Genomic DNA, 19733 nt, shown 5'->3' on the forward strand with positions numbered 1-19733 from the left:
GTAACTCCCTGTATAGGTAACGAGTTGTGAGAGTTGATTCTAGAAGATCTTTGGGATGTCTCTCTGCTGATTATCACAGTAAAAGATGTAGGGCTTTTTACTTCTTTGCTTATTGGACAATAATGTGAACAAACATAGTATTTGTTCAGTGGTCTCTTTGGGTGTAAAGAGACCTGTTTAGGTTAGCACTCTGAATTAAGCCTTCACTGAAGCCATCGTTTTATGAAATTATGGGCAGTGGAAGTGTCAACTGCAGGAAAAATATGTTTTACACCTTATTTTGTGACACAGTCAAACTTTTGAAAGTCTTATTTGTTTCGACTGGTGATTGTACACACATCCCAGTTACCATTGAAATTGAAACTCTATCCTTGATTTAAAAAGGGGCTTAAAAATAACCACCCAGAATCATCCCAGGATCATTGTACAGTTACAAGACTTGCTTCTAAAATGCAGCAATGCATCAGACTCAGACTGCATGGGCATACTAAAAGCTGTGTCAAAATATCAACCTGACGTTTTATTATGGAATGAATGAACGTACTGTGAGGTGGTTGTAGATGAGCTCAGACCAGCCAAACAAGTCAGCCAGCCGATAAAAGGCAGCCAACTTGCAGCGCAGCAGCTTCTCGCCCTTGTCGTAGGAGATGGAGTCAGAGCCACGCAGATCATTGACTGGAGTCACCATTCCCAAACCTGTGAAGAAAGAAAGAAAAGGCAATCTCACATACAACAATTAGATGGGTTCTGCCACTGAAATCTGACTAGAGTCTTTGTGCTGAAATCAACTCTGGCATGCTCTGCATTACTCATTGTGAGCACAGACACAGCAGGGCTGAGGTCAAGAAGTCACACACAGCCATTCTCTTCTCTGCTTACTCATATTGAGTGCCGCCATGCCTCCTTGTGGTGCTGCAGGGTACATGGAAGGCATACTGGTGGTCATGAAATCTGCGATCTGCTGCAGAGCCAATAGGCTTGTGGGCGTCTTTCCCTTCTTCAGCTGATCCTGGATCATCGTCTCTAGCTCCTCGCAAAAGGCCTGGAGGGCCGTTGACACAGACACGACAAACAAACAAAAAACAACAAAACGAACAAATGATCAACTTTGAATTTTAAAGGGTGGTAAGAGTAACTTTCAGAAACAGGGCAAATCCTAAAGGCAGAAATAACCACGGATCTACACAGATCTAATATTAATTAGATTCAAAAATGCATAAAACTGAGCCTGTATGAAAGGGCAACTTCTTCAGCTTCTCTCTGCACAGTAAAAACTTACACATCAGTGCTTTTCATGCATATAATCGACCTCTGAACAAATTTTTTCACTGTCCTGGGCATTCTGCTGACGAATCAACGACTCAAGAGATTTCTGAACATATGAACCATGACCTGACTCTGATCCATGAAAACCAAACAACATGAACAAGCAGAATTAATGAATACGTCCTACTGACGGGGCTCTGTAGGATCATGGAGACTCTCTTCCTCTGCTCCATCATGTTGAAGTCCTGTCGCAGGTCCGGTGCCATGTTCCTCTCCCTCTGGTACTCTGGACTGCTCTCATCTACCCGGTCAAAATATCGCTCCTTGTGGGGGGCTGTGGTGGGAGGGGGGGCTGTCACCACCCCGGCACCTGACTCGCCGTTCATCCTGGGCTGGCCTCCTGTAACCGTGTCAGAGACTACTGTTAAACATCTAATAGAGTAAAACAAATAGTAACATTGTACATTTCTTAAGTGGGTTTGTGTGGTAGGCTTAATGTAGCTCTTACGGTCATAATGTAGTCTGTAAAATGAGAAAGAAATTGTTCAATTTAACACTAATTCAAAAACTGCTAAACATATAATTTGAAAGCAATTCATGTTTTAAGTGGTTATCCTTTTACTAGAATATAAATCAAAATTAGTACTTTCTGTGTGTGTTTTGATGGCACACCTATGTACTGTCTGACATACAGTATATAGATTTCCATCATAACAGTCAACACCATCTGTATTTGAAGCTTGGTTACAAAGTGCTTTAACTTAAGGAAGTTTCCTGTTGTAAAAGAGGAAATGAGAATCACCCATCATTAAACCAGAAAGCCAATCATGCAAACCATACCGCCCTTACATCCTGCCTTGGTCATGTGACCACATAGAGGTTATCATTGATTTCCACAATGTGTTTCCTGAAATCACAACAGCACTCCACTGTCAACTCTGGCCAAAGGAAATAAAAGAAACTGAAAATACAGCCAGCTGTATCTTGTTATTTCATAATCTTTGTGATAGATATTTACTTTTTTTTTTCTTCATTTAGATAGGACAGTGATGCAAAGTCAAAAGCTGGGAGAACAAACAAGGGGAAGATGAGCAGTAAATGACCTTGAGGCGAACTCAAAATCAGGCCTCTGCTATAGCCTTACAGTGTATGGGTTTCCCTGCTCAGTCATGTGAGCTATAACAGTGCATGTTCTGTTATGTTGTTGACATGACTTATAGCATATAGCCCGCTAATTCTAACAGTTACTTCTTACAGCTTTGCATATTACCTAAAGCAGCTGCTATAAAACTATAAACTGACAACAACAATAGTGAGGGATCTGCAGACATGAAGCCAGATTTATAGTAGATCCAAGTTGATCCTCCTGGCTGAGTGCTTGTAAGGATAAATAGTTTGCAGCTGTCTGTCACTGGACAAAGTACTCAAGTGCTGACTCTGAAGGGCACAGACAAACTCATGAGGAAGCGTGTGTGTGTGTGTGTGTGTGTGTGTGTGTGTGAGCCAGCCCATTAGTTCAAATCAATACAAATTGTTGAGCCAAAAGTGCCATGACAACAGCATACTGAACTCAAAGCATCCAGCATCACAGAGGGAGCTGACGGACCCTCTTTTTTCTCTTCCTGTCCGCTTTTATTGGTGTTCTGAGATTTTCCACATCAATAACACCAATATTTCCACAGATCTGAGGTCACGAATTTAAATCAGGACTTGGTTTCCCGTTTTGCAAATTCTACACCAACAATACTTTGTCCAATTTTTTTTACTTAATAAACTTAATCTGTACAACAGATAGGCAGGTTGTAATACCTTCATGTGTGGTATAGTCAGACCAACAATATAATAATTAAAGACCACTGACAGAGACCAAAGATAAGTCCTAAACATGCACCGTCTCTTTATTAAAGTGTCTTTATTAAGTATGATAACAGGTGTGTATCATATCAAAGTAATTATTGTAAATCTAATATTTAAAATCTAATATCAGTAAACATGTCACTTAAACACAGTAAAGCACATCACAAAAGTCTGAGACCCATTAAAGATAGCAGTTACATTTAGCAGCACTAGTTTGGCTGGTCAATTGATTTACCTCCTAATGCTTATGGGATGTCCAACTTTAGTGCCATTTGTTGTCCCCTATGCATTTCAATTAAAGGCTTTCGGCAGACCTCTCACTCCAGCAGTGCCGAGATACAAAGTAACTGTTGCTTTTACTGCTTGGTTCCATCTTTTAATTGCACTTTTATACATTTGCTTTTATTTAGCATTATGTTTAAAAAAAAAAAGACCCTTATTTTAAGATAAATGTGTTTAAATTCAATTTACCAATTACATTCAAACTAAACATGCATTTCCTACATTTTGTGCATTCTATCAAAAAGGTTAGTGTATAGAATTGTCATCATTTTTAGTATTACTCATTGAGCAAAATAATGAAAATGTAAATACTTGAAACAAAATAATCCTTACGTCTTCCACGTGTAAGGAAACTCCAGACTCTGTCCAAAGAGGAGACAGCTGAGGTTGACATGGCTATCTTTGCAATGGCATTCGTCCCCAATTTCCTAAAATCAAGCACTTTTATGTTCTTCACCTTTTGTTTTCCTATCTGTTGCTTTCCTTTTGTCATAAAAACCAACTTAAAGTGCAATTAAGAAATAAGAGAATGAGAAAAGACAGCGAGGCTGCATACTCTTTGAAACCATTCAGGAAAAAAACTCAGTTTTGATTCAGTCATGTAACTAGGGCGTGAGTTATTGACAGAGGAATACAGAGCACTGAGATCTGGTGCCAGACACTCATTAGGGAGAGAGATCCTCTGTCCCTGGCCTATTAATGATGCAAGGGAATCTCCAAATAGTAATTTTTTCCATGTTGTTGGTCAATCTCTATCAACAAAATATACTTTATTTTTTAAATGTACAGCATAAAATGTTACATATTTAATAAAATTTGTCAGCAGCACTGCTTTGATTGTGTACTTTTGCACATATATTTAAGCCATCTGCCACAAATCATGGAAGATCTCAACCTGATGAATCATTATGAATGAAGTCACTGAAATATATGCCAATCACATAGAGCCTCAATAGGACTAGAAAAGCAACTTTTACAGGTCATAGTACAAAGCTTTCTGCTCTTCAGCCATTAATGTGTCATGTGAAGCTAAAAGGTGTTAATGACGGATCCTCAGTACATGAAGGGGCAAATCAATCATTTTAAAAACTGAAGCAGTGGCAGCTTTTGTCACGCTGCTTAAAAATATGAAAAAAATCGACTATATTTAGTTTGATGGAGAGCTGCACAATTAATCACATTTTAATATCCATCCCAATTTTCGCTTCCAATAATTAAATGAAGTTTTTGAAGTCACCAAGTAACAGCAAATCAAGCGATACCTAAATCAGCGCCAAGTTAATGCCTCCACGAGCCGATCACAGCTGTTCCCAGCACGGTGCAAGTTTCCTGGACTAGTATGGATAAGTAATACTACAGATAGACAGATAACCAAAGTCAAAGGTGAACATCACCATCCATTGTTAGGAAATAATTTTAGTGATGTTAACCAAGAGGAAATCATAGAGTGCTGAAGAGCTGTTGTTGCACTGCAAAGCAACACGAATTAAAGACTTTATATTTTGCCTCTAGGAGAGGCACGTAGGTCAAGTGGACCTCATTGTCTGCAAAAATGTTTTAATTACCAGGATTGTAGCTCAATGTAAATGTATTTCAGTTAGTGTTACGTTTTGGTGAAACTTGATTCATTATTTACAAATTTTCTTCTGAGAAATTCACTGAATTTACATGAACGAGGAGGACAAATTTTATCTTTATGCTAAAAATCTGTACATTAGCTGCAATGTAGCACAACATGGATGTTAAAGCACTGTTATGTTCACACGAAAGTGTAATAAAAACATTTTTGTCACTAAAAATGAATAATCAGAATCTCAATACAGATTAAAAAAAAATAGTGATAATCATTTTGGCTCTAGTGTGATGTGCAAAACATCCAGAACGACAACTTAAAACCCAAAGAATGCTCTTTAAAAAGGTGCAATAAGTGTAAGTATTTTATGCATGTATGCAGGGATCATGCAATTATCAGACTAACCAATCGGGCCAATCCTTTTTCACTTATCAGTATCAACATTCTTCTTTCACTCCTCACTGATCCCCCACCTAAAAAACTGACTGTTTACATATCACGAGTAAAATCCTACCAATGCTGAGCAAACAGTAACATTTGGAAGCAGCTCTGATGATCGAGCAAAGCTGTGGTTTGAAGGTGGGCAGATATTGCTGAACTTTCAAAAACCATCACAATCGCCTCTGCTGAAGTTGCAGCACCACACCAGCTGCCCTGATGCCCATGTGCCAAATTAATTAAATCAGGCTAAGAAAGACAATTTGCATCACTTAGCGTCCAAAACAGCTGTTACATGCTGTTGCAAGGCAGTGACCTCTTCTAGAGTAAGCTATTCATACATCATAAACTTTTTAAAATCACTGTACAATCATTTCACTTTATACATAATAGCTACAGGCAGAGTTGAGACTAACACATACCAAAGCTATCTGACAACACTGCAGTGTCTGCAGTTCTTCAAACACTGACCCATGTCAGAGTGGGTTACCAGAAAAAGGTCTCAATGCTTCCAGACAGTTAGTCACATCTTTTTCACTTTGATTTAATTTGCGGAAAAGCCACGTTACATTTCCTGTTGATGGTGTTAACTGTTAATGGCAATGAGGCAAAGAAATTGTACCCACAGTCAAGAAACGCAGAAAAATCAACACCACAATACAGAAATATACCTTTTCATGCTGAGTGTAAAACACACCAATTTAGAGCCATCTGAGAAGTGGAGAAAGTTTGCCAGCATTTTCACAATCTGAAACCGCGTGAATTGTAAGACCGCAAAATGTTTATATGATATTTCACAGAATAAGTGCATAAATAAACCGCGTTTGATGAAACTGGACTTTTGTGACTTACTTTGGTTAGGGAAAAAAAAAAGAACCTACAGATATTATTGACACTAATGGCCCACAGCATTTTATCGCAAGTCAGCAACATATCAGCATTATCCATTTGAGCTTAATGCCCTAGAATCAATATCAAAATTGAGACTGTTTATAAAAGCTTTAACTCTGCATCTTTTTCAGTCCATTAGCACTCGGTGGCAATGAAGAAATTTGTGCTTGTGTTGAAGTTTCTAATCAGACAAGTACTGATAGGTTTTTTGATTTAAAAAAAAAAAAATGTTTTGGAGATACTAATAATTAATAAGGTTCTTTGAGGCAAAGTTAATATAGTAAAACCATGAAAACAACATTTAGGTCTGATTGGAATCCTAAATCTTGTTCACATTGAGCCAACTCTGCGGACTAAAGGACTGCAGGAACACTGTAATAGGATCCTTTCATTTAAAGCTGCCATCACCCTAGAATCCAAACCGGCAATGCACAATGCTAAAAGTTCTGCTTAGTGCTGCAAATTCAGGTGGAACCATGTATCTCTTAAATTATATTCAAACCACATAGAGGCAGATGAGAGAAGGAGAGCTGTGAGAGAAAGAAGACAAAGGGTACACAATAATCTGCTAGCTTTCAAATCCACTGCCATACCTGCGTAAACAAAGCACAGAAAGGTCAAAAGGAACATTTAATTTTATGCATTTAACAAAACCCTCAAACAGCACTGAATAAGGTCACTTTCACTGCTATCTCAAAAGCATTTGATACATAATTTCTTACTCCACTCAGCCTCACTTCAAACATCAACAGAGTCCCTCCAGCTGTTAAACAGCAGACACTGCAAATTCCAGCAGGAGCATATTCAGTGCAACTCTTTTCTGCTGTTTACAAGTGACAAATGATCAGATCTCAAAAGCGTTTATTCCTTGTGGACAGAGTAAGCAAAACATCATCAGACACAGAAAGTTTGCCATTTCACCAGGCCCTTTCCTCCTTTCTCCTAAGAAATGTAGATGCATGTGTTCAGCTGGCCTCAGCTCCTGTTAGGAGTACAGTTGCCTTGGAAACCAAACACATCACCATGGAAACACAGGACAGCCTATAAAGATTGCTGTTATGTAAGAACAGCTGTGGGCCAACATCACACTCCAAGGCAGTCAGTGTCAGAAAGCACAACTTGGAATTAATGTGCCACTCATTTAACTAGTTTGGCCATTCGCTATCAGACCACAAGACTACAAGAAAAGAATTCCACTTCCACTATGGTGCCATTTAGAGTATGATAGCAGTATATCCGGTTGCTTTTGCTCTTGGTTTCTTAGTCTGAAGTAGTCCAGGATTTTTAGTAGATGCACCTATAATGTCAATTTCAAGCTCCTATGTTGCCTCATTTTCAAGTTATTTCAGTGCATTTAGGTGTCCAAGCCATTCACCCACTCACCCTCCCAGGTGACAACAAGGCTGAGAGGTAAATATGTCTATCCTGGTTGTTATAATTTAATCTTACAGGAATTATTTTGGAAGCAAAGTTAATATCATCAATCATGCAGTAATGGATTAAATAGGACATTTTGGCTTTTGTAACCACACCCACTGGAAAATCCGTATTGGAAAGTGCTCTGTAGTTGCTGAATAGAGCTCAGGGAGTGTTTAAAGACTACCCTGCAAATGCCGGGGACTTTATAGCTACCTTTACTATCATCACTTCATCTCAGCAGTGTGTTCTCCGCCTTAACTAAAAATAAGGGACACAGAGGTTTGTGTAAAAATGTATTAGCTGCTACAAGACTAGCTGTGGGGTGGAGATGTGAATAATGATCTTTTGATACTGCATACTGGAGAGACAACAACTATGTTAACCCCAGCCTGCAGCAAAGGCAATCAGAAACAGAACTGAAGACTAAGAAACTCTGCTCTCAGGCAAGCTCTAGCTGATGAACAGTGTCAGACTCCCTTATCGCCAACTGCAGTAATGGCAAAATCCCCTTGTTTGAGGTCTCTCTTTTAACAGGGTGCTAAAGCTGATAAAAGAGCACATTTGGTTTCACACTGACTGAGGAAAGTGTGATTTTTTTTAAACAGCATTTGATTCAATATACGCCAAACAAATAAACCTTAGAAAACCCTGCAAATTACTTAATAAAAATAAGCACAAAATTTTAGATAAATAAGGTAGGGATCAGGGCAATATATTTACCGAACTAATGGCACACCTGACAAATTAATGTCCTATAAAATCTTATCCTGCCAAAAAAGAGCCATGCTACAGAACTTTCACCAGTAACTACCAATAGCCTGATACAGACTGAAAGTGACAGTCTGTCCACAGTTTTAAAGTATCACAACAAAATACTCCAGATCCTAAAAAAAAAAAAAAAAAAAAAAAAAAAAAAAAAAAAAAAAAAAAATTACACATAACATATAATGTAATTGCAAGGAGGTATTTCTGTAGTCTATTGATACTAGATAGTGGAAAAGGGGTGGGATTAAATAAGCTTATGCTTCTTCCTGCTCCTTTTTGAACATGGACGTTATTTGGAGTTGTGGTTGCTCGTTTTCCTTTTGTTTGCTTTGTTCATTTGTCTCTTTTAATTCTATTTTTTTTTATACTTTTTCAACATGTTCAAAATAAAGATTCAATCAATCAATCAATCCTAGTCACGACCTTCTACAATATACATTTTTACCCTTAAACAGGAAGATAAACAATAAGCTGTTGTACTAAGCAAATAACCACATTCTCTCTTGGTGACTGATGTTTTGAACTCTTTTGACAACACCCGATACAGATGTTTCCATACTCCAGAGACTGATGAGACAATGATGGGCAGAAAAACAAAAACACAGACGAGGTGGCACATGAAGACCAGCCCCGGGCTTTCTCATCTCTGTGTGCCCGGCTCTTAATAAAAACTCCCAACCACTCAGTGTGTTCGTGCACACTTCAGTGTTATCATAATTTACTTTTGAGAGACGGAAGCTTGGACTAAAACCATCTTTTCCACATGACTAAGCTAAGACTAAAAGATCTATTTTGTTGTGTCCAAAAATATGCCAATCAAATGAGAGACTGAAAAGATTTGTTCAGGGGCAGGAAAAGAAAAACAAACAAACATAGAAACAGAAAGACCATTACTACTTTTTATCTGTTTTCAGCCATTTGACAGATGCTCTGAGACAATAACTCCTTATATCTCCAAGCTGGATGCCTATCATCACTGGGAATAAAGAATCCAATAGTAACTCTTGTATTTCTGCGTGTGTGAAAGCGTCATCTCTAGCTGCTATTACCAGAAAGAATGCATTAGGTGTCATTCCAGCTCTGCCCAGTGCATGTTGTCTTGTCTTGTTTTGTGCACTCCACTGAAAATTAAAGAAGCTGTATCAACAAAGCAATCTACCAGCACTTTTAGAGACTATTTCATTCTCATTAAATTAAACAAGCTAACGTGTTAAAATCAAGAGGCAGCAAATCAAATACACAATGCTGCTCTCATTAGCCATGTTTACACGTGCAAAATGTAAATCTAATTAAAACCTGTAATATAACGTCATTGTTTACATAGAAACTAAACCAAGTGATCTGACCATTACCTGCATTTACACACATCCAAGCATTTGACAAGCGCAGAATAGTCTAACTTTCTGGAAAACAGTAGAAGCAGTTGTCTTTTCCAATGTAAACAAACGCCGCATGTCACAGATTTCAGCTTCTCCCCTCTCTAACATTTGTGAAGTTTGTGTTATTTTTCCTTTTTGAACAGACCTTCAACTTGTTTTTGTTGTGTTGATGTAACAGACATGTAGAGCAAGAATAATTTCACCCTGAACACTGGAAGAACTATTTACATACAGATCAAACCGATTAACAATTGGAAATTTTAATCACCTTAAAGGAGCATGATCACATAACAATCTTCAAATTGGCATGTTTACACTTCTTTTTAATGCAGACAGGCTTTTAATGAGGTTGCTTGTGCCCATGTAAACAAGGCTATTGACATTAATTTACATTAATACTATTTTTTTCCTTGATCAGAAATAATGTCAAAAAAAGAGGAGGGGGCATTTAAACTAGGGCTGCCACAAACGATTATTTTGATAGTCGACTAGTCACCGATTATTTTTGCGATTAGTCAACTAATCAGATCATCATCCATTGGACGTAAAACGTACAGCTTATTGCACCAGCAACATCTGCTCTTATATAACTATCATTAGCTTACAGCTTTAAGTGTTTAAGGTATGTGGTAACTAAAAATAAAGACAAGATGATAGTTTATTAAATTTTAATGAAATTTGCAGATTGTTTCGGTGAAGTTTAATAAACTCCTTGCTATCTAAAATATAACAGGACACCGGAGTAAATTCTCGAGCATCTCACACTTCTGATAATCAGTTGTCTGCTTGATGTTTATTCAGCTGTGTAAAAACGATAACTTTAGTCTCAGCCAAACCGATTTACTCAGGAACAAATAAAATACTAAAAAAAAAAAAAGCCAAACAATAACATTTTTAAGTTATCTAAGTGACTTATATATGTTTAACCTGAGTAGCGAAAGACGGCGGTGGGTTTGAAAACGATTTGCTGGGAGTCCGGTGCTCTCACGGGCTCCAGTGAGCCTTGCCCTCAGCTAACTATCGAGCTAGTGGGTAACAGACGTCTCCGAAAACGTCGGAGCGCTTTGAAAATATGTGGTGTCCTGATAAACTGAGCAGATATTTGAGGTTTACACAGCTACATTCTCACCTGAAAATATGTTAAACGTTTATTTTGTGACCAGAAAGAATAATAAGAGTAATATCAAAACTAAGTAGCTGCCGCCATTGTTGGAAACTGAGCTGGGCTGCGCTATGAATTCTGGGACACAGTTTCTTCTTCTTCGGGGTTTAACGGCAGCTGGCATCCTTGTACATGCAGTGCTGCCATCTTCTGTTTCAGTCCGTTATTACACTCTTAAATCCTACTACTTATTCCTGCGTCTTTTGGGATCTTACAAAGCTTCAAACGACGCGTCGACTATTAAATCAGTCGTCGACGATTTTGATAGTCAACGTAATCGTGACTAGTCGACTAATCGTGGCAGCCTTAATTTAAACAAGTAATTCCTTTTTTCCATTTCATATTCAAACATAGGACTTAAGAGTCAAAGCTAAGTGAAATCTTGAAATCTTATTTTTCAAAATGAGACAACTTTTTTTGGTCCATTTTTTGGGGCTTTTTAAAAAAACTTTGCATTTCTTGATCATGCGGTTGAAGCGAATCGCAGGAAATGTGAGAGGGGGAAAAAACAAAAACAAACAAACAAACAAAACCACAGAATCGACATGCAGCAAGGAGTCTGCTTAGATCCCAGGGTACTCCAAGCACAGCTTGGCCAACGTCGACCCCTTAAGCATCAAGCATTTTTTACATTTATATTTTTTGTTAAATGCACACACTACAAACAAGGCGGGAGTTACACTGTGTTGCAAAAACAGATTAACTGCAGCCGAAACTTATATTTAAATTAAACTGAAATTTCTTTGCTGGCATCTAAGACATTATAATTTGTTGCTCTCTCACTGGTATAGGCTGTAAAAGTGGGCACTAAACTCTCCCTCTTTCATTTGTGCAGTGATGCATCCCAGCCAACACGGCTCCGACGTTCCATCTGTGCCTCACAGGGAGTGTTTCAGCAGGCTGGTAGTGCTATATTTACTGTGTGCTACATTAACTGCATCACCCTCAGTGGGTCGATGAGTATGGAAACGATATCTTTTGTAACTGCCATGACAAGGTGAGACACTTTTTAACCCTACTGTGAAAATGCAGTTCAAGATTCATCTGCCTGTCGTATGTCACATGGGACAGGGTGGTGGAAGACCATTCTCTGAAACAACACACTCCTCCCTGTGCAGCTTCCCTAGCATTACACTAAGGCCTATGCTATTCTGTATGCATGTATCTGCCAGCTAAATATGCAACCTAAACACAGCTGCATCAAATTGACATGATCTTTGGTGACCTCTATGGTGCAAATTAAAGTTCACCAATGACCATTTTCACATCTGCCACTACCACCTGAGATGCTGCTATAACTGATCACATATGGAGAGGAAGGAAGGAAAAAGTGAAACTGCGAGAAGGGAGCTAAAATGAGGAACACATTTTCAGCTGCACTGAAGTCAAGCGTGTAGGTGTGGGGAGTGGGAGTTAAACACAGTAAGTGTGTATGTGAAGTAGTTCAGTGTGTATCGAGGGTGGCAGCAGACTGACGAAGCTAAACACCATCCTCTGGGAGTTTCGCTCATTCTGGCAGAGTTACCAAATCCAGGGAGTTACCGTGCCTCAACACATACACTCACAGACAATTTATCTTGGCAGTTTGGCTCTGATAATCCTCATACAGTACAAAGTGGGGGAAGGGACTTCCCAGCAGACTTTATAAACAAGCCAGACACAGCCACAGCTTAGGGGCTCTGTTCGAAAGCATGGGCCTCAAAACAAATGAGCAACTGTATTGAGATTGACCATCTTTCAATCATCCTTATTCAAGGTGAACATTTAAGGGTACAAGTAGATATTTTCTATCATTGTTTTAGTGCACAAATATGACAAACCTTTTTGTGAGCAACACCACGTTATCAAAAGGTGATCAATTTACAGTTGTATAAGCCACACTAATAAATGAAATTTATCCTTTAAGGATATATTTAAAACAACAACAACAACAACAAAAATCTATGTGGTGTAGTACCCACTCCAGATGCCATGCACATCAAGCCATAGCTAGCCCTCATTTCTGTACTATACATTTCAAGCTTTCCATTTGACAGAATGCATTATTCCACGCGTTTCTCTTGCTCTCTTTTGAAAACCCTGTTTATTATTTAAAAGTGTGTGCGAGCCCATATTATCATGCAGGACATAAAGCTGTCTGACCTAGCACAGGAAACTGCTCCATCACCAGCACACACACACAGCTGGAAAGAACCCAAATTTCTCCCCCACTCTTTGGAAACACACCCAGACTAGAGTAAGACCTGCACGGCGAGGAGCCTCTGTCCGACTAAACCTATCGACCCGAACAGCTAGAGGGGTCCAAATTACAACGCAACGGTAACTCTGCGCCAATAAATAATAAAATAAAAATACCACCTCCACCATCACAGGCCTGCTAGGAAAGAATGCTAACGATACTTAGTGTAAAACATTCTGACTACCAAAGTGTGGGGTCCAGGGGAGCAGCTGAGCCCATGTGAATTGTTTAATAAAGGACAGTGAAACGCAGAAACAGTCGTTTAACAGTGCACAGCAGCGTCTGTGCAGACTCCCCCGCTCAATGGCAACATGCTAGCAAAACAGAGCCGAGCCTCACTGAACACACAGCGAGAAAGACACCGATATGAAGAAGCCGCCACGGATAAACACCGTCGCTGAAATGCAAACCAAGTTGATTATATCACCGCTTACCCTCTCTTTTATGAAATGGTGATATCTAAACAGAACACGGTGAAAGCAGGACAACGGTTTTCGCTATTTTTCCTCACGGTGGGGTTTATCTCTCTGCGCTTGTCGTCCCCGCGTCGTCGCTCCGCCCAGCCGCCATCATCCTCACTTGGGTGCGGCAAACGGCCTAGTCCGTCCCTCGCTATTGGTCGTCTGGGAGCACATGTTAACCCATTGTAGCCGCTGATTGGAGGGCGAGTTATCGGCCCGCCCCGCAGAAATGGCTGGATTTATATTTCAGTGTTGAAACTTAAAGCCTATTAAAACGAAGGGTACGCACCTGAAACCTGTCGCAAATGTTTATTTTTAATCAGCTTTACTCACAGCTACACTGCAGTGTAATTTTATTAAAATATATGCTGCAAATGTCATGTAACTCACTTCAGTCCCAGCTTAGATATTTTGGGAGCAGCACTGTATCACTTGCTACTCTTGACCTCCCAGGATTGTGCCATTGGATGCTTCACTGATCATGGTTAATGATGGTTTGTGGTAATATTCATTCATAACTTCCTCTGAGTGTGCTTGAAAAACAGTGGCACAAAAAAAACCCATACTGAAAATGGTGCATGTTTTTAGAACAGTAGTGGAAGTTTGTGATCATGTTGTGATTTGATTACATAATTTAAACATGCATTTGCTCATTCTCAGAACTCATTCAAGTGCACCAAATATATTAAGTAGTGATGATCTCTTGTAGGCTAAACATGAGGTAAGTAGAGGAGTTCGCTAAGGTTACTCTTGATTCTTTGCATCCAACAAAACTGTTGGTGCAATCAGCAAACTTGCAGTCATATTGATTTGATGATGATACCATGGAGGCCACTGACAGGGAGTGGGGTTAACAACAGTCATTGTAGGGTATATCTGTCGACAATCGGACACATTGGAAAGCTGGCAGCCAGGGGGCGCAGTTAACTCATTTGGGATAACTGCAGCAGGCTGTTTTTTCTATACAGTCTATGGCAGTAGATGTGAGGGCAATGGTTCATGTAAACATATTGACATGTTCACTATTTGCCACTAGATGGTACTGCTTTGTCAGACTTCAGGCAGACACCTGCTGCAGAGCAATACTGGTTTGCAGCGCTGGTAGGGCATAACATTAGAGTGTTCAAGGTATTCAGAAACATTTCTAAATGAGATTTGAAATTGACACTGTGCTGTTGTGTGGCACAGATGACTGTTTCTATTACTGCGGTCCAGTGTAAAATTAAAAGAACACAAACATATATAATCTAGCACCACATACTTACTGTAGCCTTGCTGCCTCAGGCAAACATATCAGCTGCCTTAGTTGTTTTGGTGTTCATAACTAGGCGTTGAATTCAGAGAAGTACCTAGGCTTTGTAAAACAAATACCATGCGTTTCATTGTGCATGGCTTATTAGAAAAGGAAAATAAGAACAAAAAGTAAATACAGAGGAGAGACCAGCTAAATAAGGAGCCCAAAAAACTCCTTTCCTCTTTCACTTCTGCACGCCTGTGATAAAATCACACATGAATTCAGCATTCAAGGGCCCAATTTCCCACAGACTGCTTACCAGATGACTAAAAAAGTCACAAGAAAAGCTCACTTCTCTGCCATATGTTGTTATTATTATCATCATTTTTATTTCAGCACCATGAAGTGTACCAGTCACGCTCTTCAACTGCTCTTGTACTGATATTATAGATCACATGGTTACGTTTTTTACGGCTTAATTTCTTTAGAATTGCACTACTTAGCATTTGAATGTAAGAACAAGCCCAGCAAAACATTCTGAGTTTGCTGGGCTTACTTTCAATGCAAATGGACCACTGGCAGAGCTGGCTTCTGACTCTTGTGGCGTTAATCCTGTCCCGTACCAGTTGACACACACACACACACGCACTCTCCTCTTTACTGATCTCAGACCAGCACTGGCCCTTCCACTGTTGGGAATAATTGCGGTCTGCCTTGTAGCATGGATACACCGACGAGGGACTCTAAATATATCCAACCAGTGTGTCTGAAGGGCTTGGGCATGAAGATCATATACTTACACTGGAAAGCTACACCTTGCTCTATTAATTTTTCTGCTCTATTGTGTGCCAGTGTGTGTAAGTATATGTGCATCTACTTAGTGCTCTGACACTCACTCTCTTGCTTTTTTCATTTCATGCAATCATTTGATATTCCTATCAACAGCAACAGGAAAATAAGATTCTTTAATCCATATATCGGTCTTTTTTTAACACTAACAAACATAAGTTTGGACGTCTATTTAAACAAGGTGAGGCAGACAAGCTCAGAAAGACCTAGAAAAACAAGCATTAGTAAATCTAATATGATGTAAAATGCAGGTCTTTTAAGTGATAGCAAATCACTCGAGCTGCAGCATTACATTTAAGTTAGCATACATTCCTCCTCCTGGGTCACCTGTTTTCTCTTAGAAGCACATGTCACAGAGTGAGTGAAGATAAACCCAGCTGCTTTTCGTATTCATTTCAGGGCAGCACTGGCCGTCCCCTTTTAACTACAGCCAGCCTTCAGCTCAAAGCTCTCAAATCACCGGGGGCTGATATGAAAATAAACAATTTGTAGTTGAGCAGAAGATGCCTGGAAGCGCTGGCATGTTTAAGGGTACAGCCTAACCAACGACTTGCAATAAAGGACATTAGAGGCTTACTGCAGCTCAGCTGGGCAGGTAAAGTTCTTGGCATTTGTTGCTCAGTGAACCCACAAAGTAGTCACAGAGGTGTACTGTGATACTGTTCTATCTTGTAGCAGCAGCAATCTGTCGTTGACTCAAAGATGGTATTGTTTTCAGCTTGCGGTGCCATGGAAAGCCCCACTCCCTCCTTCTCTGTCCTGCACAACAAGACAAGGGTCAGTCTGTCTTTCCCTCTCCAGTGTGTTTTCAAGTCACTTCTCCTTCAGGAAAATATTGTGTAACCTTTGAACGTTGGCAGTGATCTTTTGAACCCAGTGGTCCCACCTACAGATGGATTATTCACAAGGATGTTAACAAAAATAAAGACAATACGTGAAAAGCAGTGCAAGACTGTGAAACTTTAAAATAATATCCACAGATATAATTAGTTACATACATCAGTTAGACGCGGCTGCTGAGCCAGGTCAGTCTCTGTTAAAGTATAATGAAATATCATTAAAATATACAAATCAGTCACCTATTACTGTAGTAAACATCCGGACTATGATCTTCCTTTGGGAGCTGCCTATTATGGTTTAAAGCTGAAAAAGAACAAATGAAACATTCATAAAAGGATAATAAAAGTGCAGCTGTGATTATTTGTTTGTGGATGACATTTGGAAACATGAGCACAATACTACACATAATATTTTGATTTTGTATTTTTATGGAGGGCTGATTTACATAAACCTAAGTAAACAAGTACCTCAATGTTACTTTTCATGACTGAGTTCGAGTAGGTCTGCTAGCTCTATCTATCTATGCATTTAAAAGTAGGGAGCTGGAACTGAAGTGACAATGCACACTGCATAAATATCAATCAAAACATATTAAAATATAATAAATAAGAAGATATTTTAGTATTTTTGAGTTGTTTATCTTTTGTTATTGTGTGTCTGCATGTGTATATATGTGGGAATGTGAGTTTTTGTAATGTGTTTTACATGCCCAGGAACTGCACAAGGAAATTACCTGGCAGCTAAACGTGATACACTACATCTTTTCCTTTTATGTAATTAATGTATTTTGGTTCCTGAAAGAAATAAATGAACAGAAACAGAAACAACATTCCAGATCTCCTATTTAACATATCCTGAGTAACCCATCTAATACATAATTTTATTTATTTATTTATGTTATAAATTAAATTAAAGTTTTTACTAGCAGTATAAAATATTGTTAATACAATATCCGAGTATGTGCAGTAAATGTAAGGTGCGATAGGATTTATTTAAAAAGTGTATTTAATTTTTTTAAGTACAGTATTTCAAAATGATAGTCTTTTCAGTCTAGACAGGTCGCCTGGAAGAAAAGAAAAAAGAAAAGAGGAGCCTGTCTGAATGTGGCTGTGCGCTCTCTGGAGATACCTTGTCTTCTCGCCGCCTCCCTGTGCACCCTCCCCCTGTCTGCTGATATCTCAGCCCGGAGAGTTTTGAATCCACTCTGTGGCCTCAGTCGCCGCCATGCTGAGCTGAGAGAGAGAGCGTCAAGTCAAACTTTGTCACGCTGCCTCAACCCTCATCTCCGTACGCACCGGGAAACGTCCCACAGTGAGTACCTTTAAGTTCAGTGAAATGTTTAACCTGCGGCTATCTGCTCGGTGAAAGTAGCATCTGTGTTTTTTGTCCCCCTCTCTAAAACGCGGAGTGATTCAGGGCTGTAGCCTCGCGGCTCCGTACTCGTGCGTGCCGTCGCAGACTTCAAGCTCAGCTGCACTTGTTGCGCTGTAGCTGAAACCCCAACAGAGACAAAGGGAGGTGTGGAAAATGCATCGTTTTAGTGTTTTACTTCTAAGCCATTTTTTAAAACTCCAGCTTTCGGCTTTTACATTACTCTCTCTCGACGTTTCAGAGCAGAAAATAAGATGTTAGCAGCGGGCGGCTCTGGAGTCCATGCTGTCTTTTAATCGCAAAAACCCTCCTCTGTACTTCATTATCTCTTGTCCCCCAGCTCACACGCATTTTTTTAAAAGTATTAAACTGTTATTTTAAAATGCCAGTCTGGCACCTTAGAGGTCAGTCGAGGGTTTTCTACCCTTGGCATGCATAAATCAAGAGTGCGCTTTCACTGCAGCAACAAAAGCCCTTTATTGACAGCGCTGAAGCACACAGCCACGTAACCACAGTTTATATGAAGAGCACCCAAATGTCACCGAGTGAAATAAAGACCTGCAGCATGCACTCTGAGGCCTCTTGGGGGAGTTTTAGGAGTTCTCCAAGTTTCAGGGCATGTTGTACTACCAAGACTGGGGAGGGTCGGCAGTGACCTGCGCATGGGTTTCATCAGGAGAGCGTTTTCACCTGCATGCATGTCTAATCTTAGATGGTGAGCAGGCTGCACTGAATAATAGGTTATGCTTTTTGTCTTCCTCCTCTCCACATTTGCCCTCTGACCTGGCAGTCCTGCATTTCTCTGTGACTGTTTTTGGTTCTTTGGTGATCCTCCCACGCCTGCTCTTGACCTTCTGTAAGCATGGAGGGAAGGATAGGGACAGGTGGCCTCTCAGACTCAAGTTCTTCTCCTGATGCCAGATGAAAGGACTGAAGGAAAACTAAAGAGGAACTTTAAAAAAATAATAATTGTTGTAATTATTGCCTTAATTATAAGTTAATCTTCCATTTTATGGGCTGGAGGAAAAAGTGTCTGTTCTGAAAACACCATGAAGAGTAGAAAATATGCATGCATGACAAGGTAGAACTAGACAATTTCAACATTTTGGCTCAAAAAAATAATAATTTTTTTTATCTTAGTCTCAACTTACTTTTTTATGTCTAAAAGAATCTATAGGTAACGCAGCAATTGTTAGCTGCAGACTTTAGTACAACAGAAGTTGTTATAAATTGCAGTATTTGTCTTACCTCAATACGTTAATGACTGAATGCCGATCATTTGAGTTATAAACCAGCCCTATGATATTACAATGATTATATACAAGGTTGGTTTACATTGCATAAGCGCTGAAGAATTTTGGAAAGTGCCAGCATCTTGTTTTCACAGCTTTGTTAGTGACTTTACCAGCCCCGCCTCTCTCTTCTCATCGTCCAGCATCGCAGCCTTCCCTGGCGGCTTCAATATGTAATTCTTCTGCCTCGTCGATTTTCATTCCAGAGGTCCTCGGAGGGTCACATTAGGCACGGGGGGCAGACACCCGGATCTTGTCAATATGATGGGCTAGCTGGCACCAAAGCACGCCAGAATCATGTCAGGCAGGGCCTTCAGGGGGGGTTCACAGAACTAGCCAGAACAGGATATTGCTGTGTGATCATTCACCAGCAGTAGACAAATCATTAAATCACTGGCTGCCTGCTGCTGAGCGG

General features: G+C 39.7%; 1 protein-coding gene across 6 annotated transcripts in view; it reads right to left on the reverse strand.

The window, feature by feature from the left end:
- Nucleotides 1–13833, reverse strand: part of add1 (adducin 1 (alpha)) — a 29592-nt gene extending 15759 nt beyond the window's left edge. For all 6 annotated transcript variants that reach the window (XM_085359834.1, XM_085359833.1, XM_085359839.1 and 3 more), the window contains exons 1-4: nt 13706–13833; nt 1458–1666; nt 880–1042; nt 545–696 (exon numbers count right to left, since the gene is read on the reverse strand). In XM_085359834.1, the coding sequence (XP_085215960.1) occupies nt 545–696; nt 880–1042; nt 1458–1652 (510 nt within the window). In that variant the 5' untranslated portion in view covers nt 1653–1666; nt 13706–13833. The remainder of the gene's footprint in view (nt 1–544; nt 697–879; nt 1043–1457; nt 1667–13705) is intronic.
- Between the last annotated feature and the right edge of the window lie 5900 nt (nt 13834–19733).

Source organism: Diplotaxodon limnothrissa, linkage group LG7 (assembly GCF_057381915.1).
Source record: "Diplotaxodon limnothrissa isolate DT_005_m linkage group LG7, D_limnothrissa_male_GT1.1, whole genome shotgun sequence".
NCBI classification, from domain to species: domain Eukaryota; kingdom Metazoa; phylum Chordata; class Actinopteri; order Cichliformes; family Cichlidae; genus Diplotaxodon; species Diplotaxodon limnothrissa.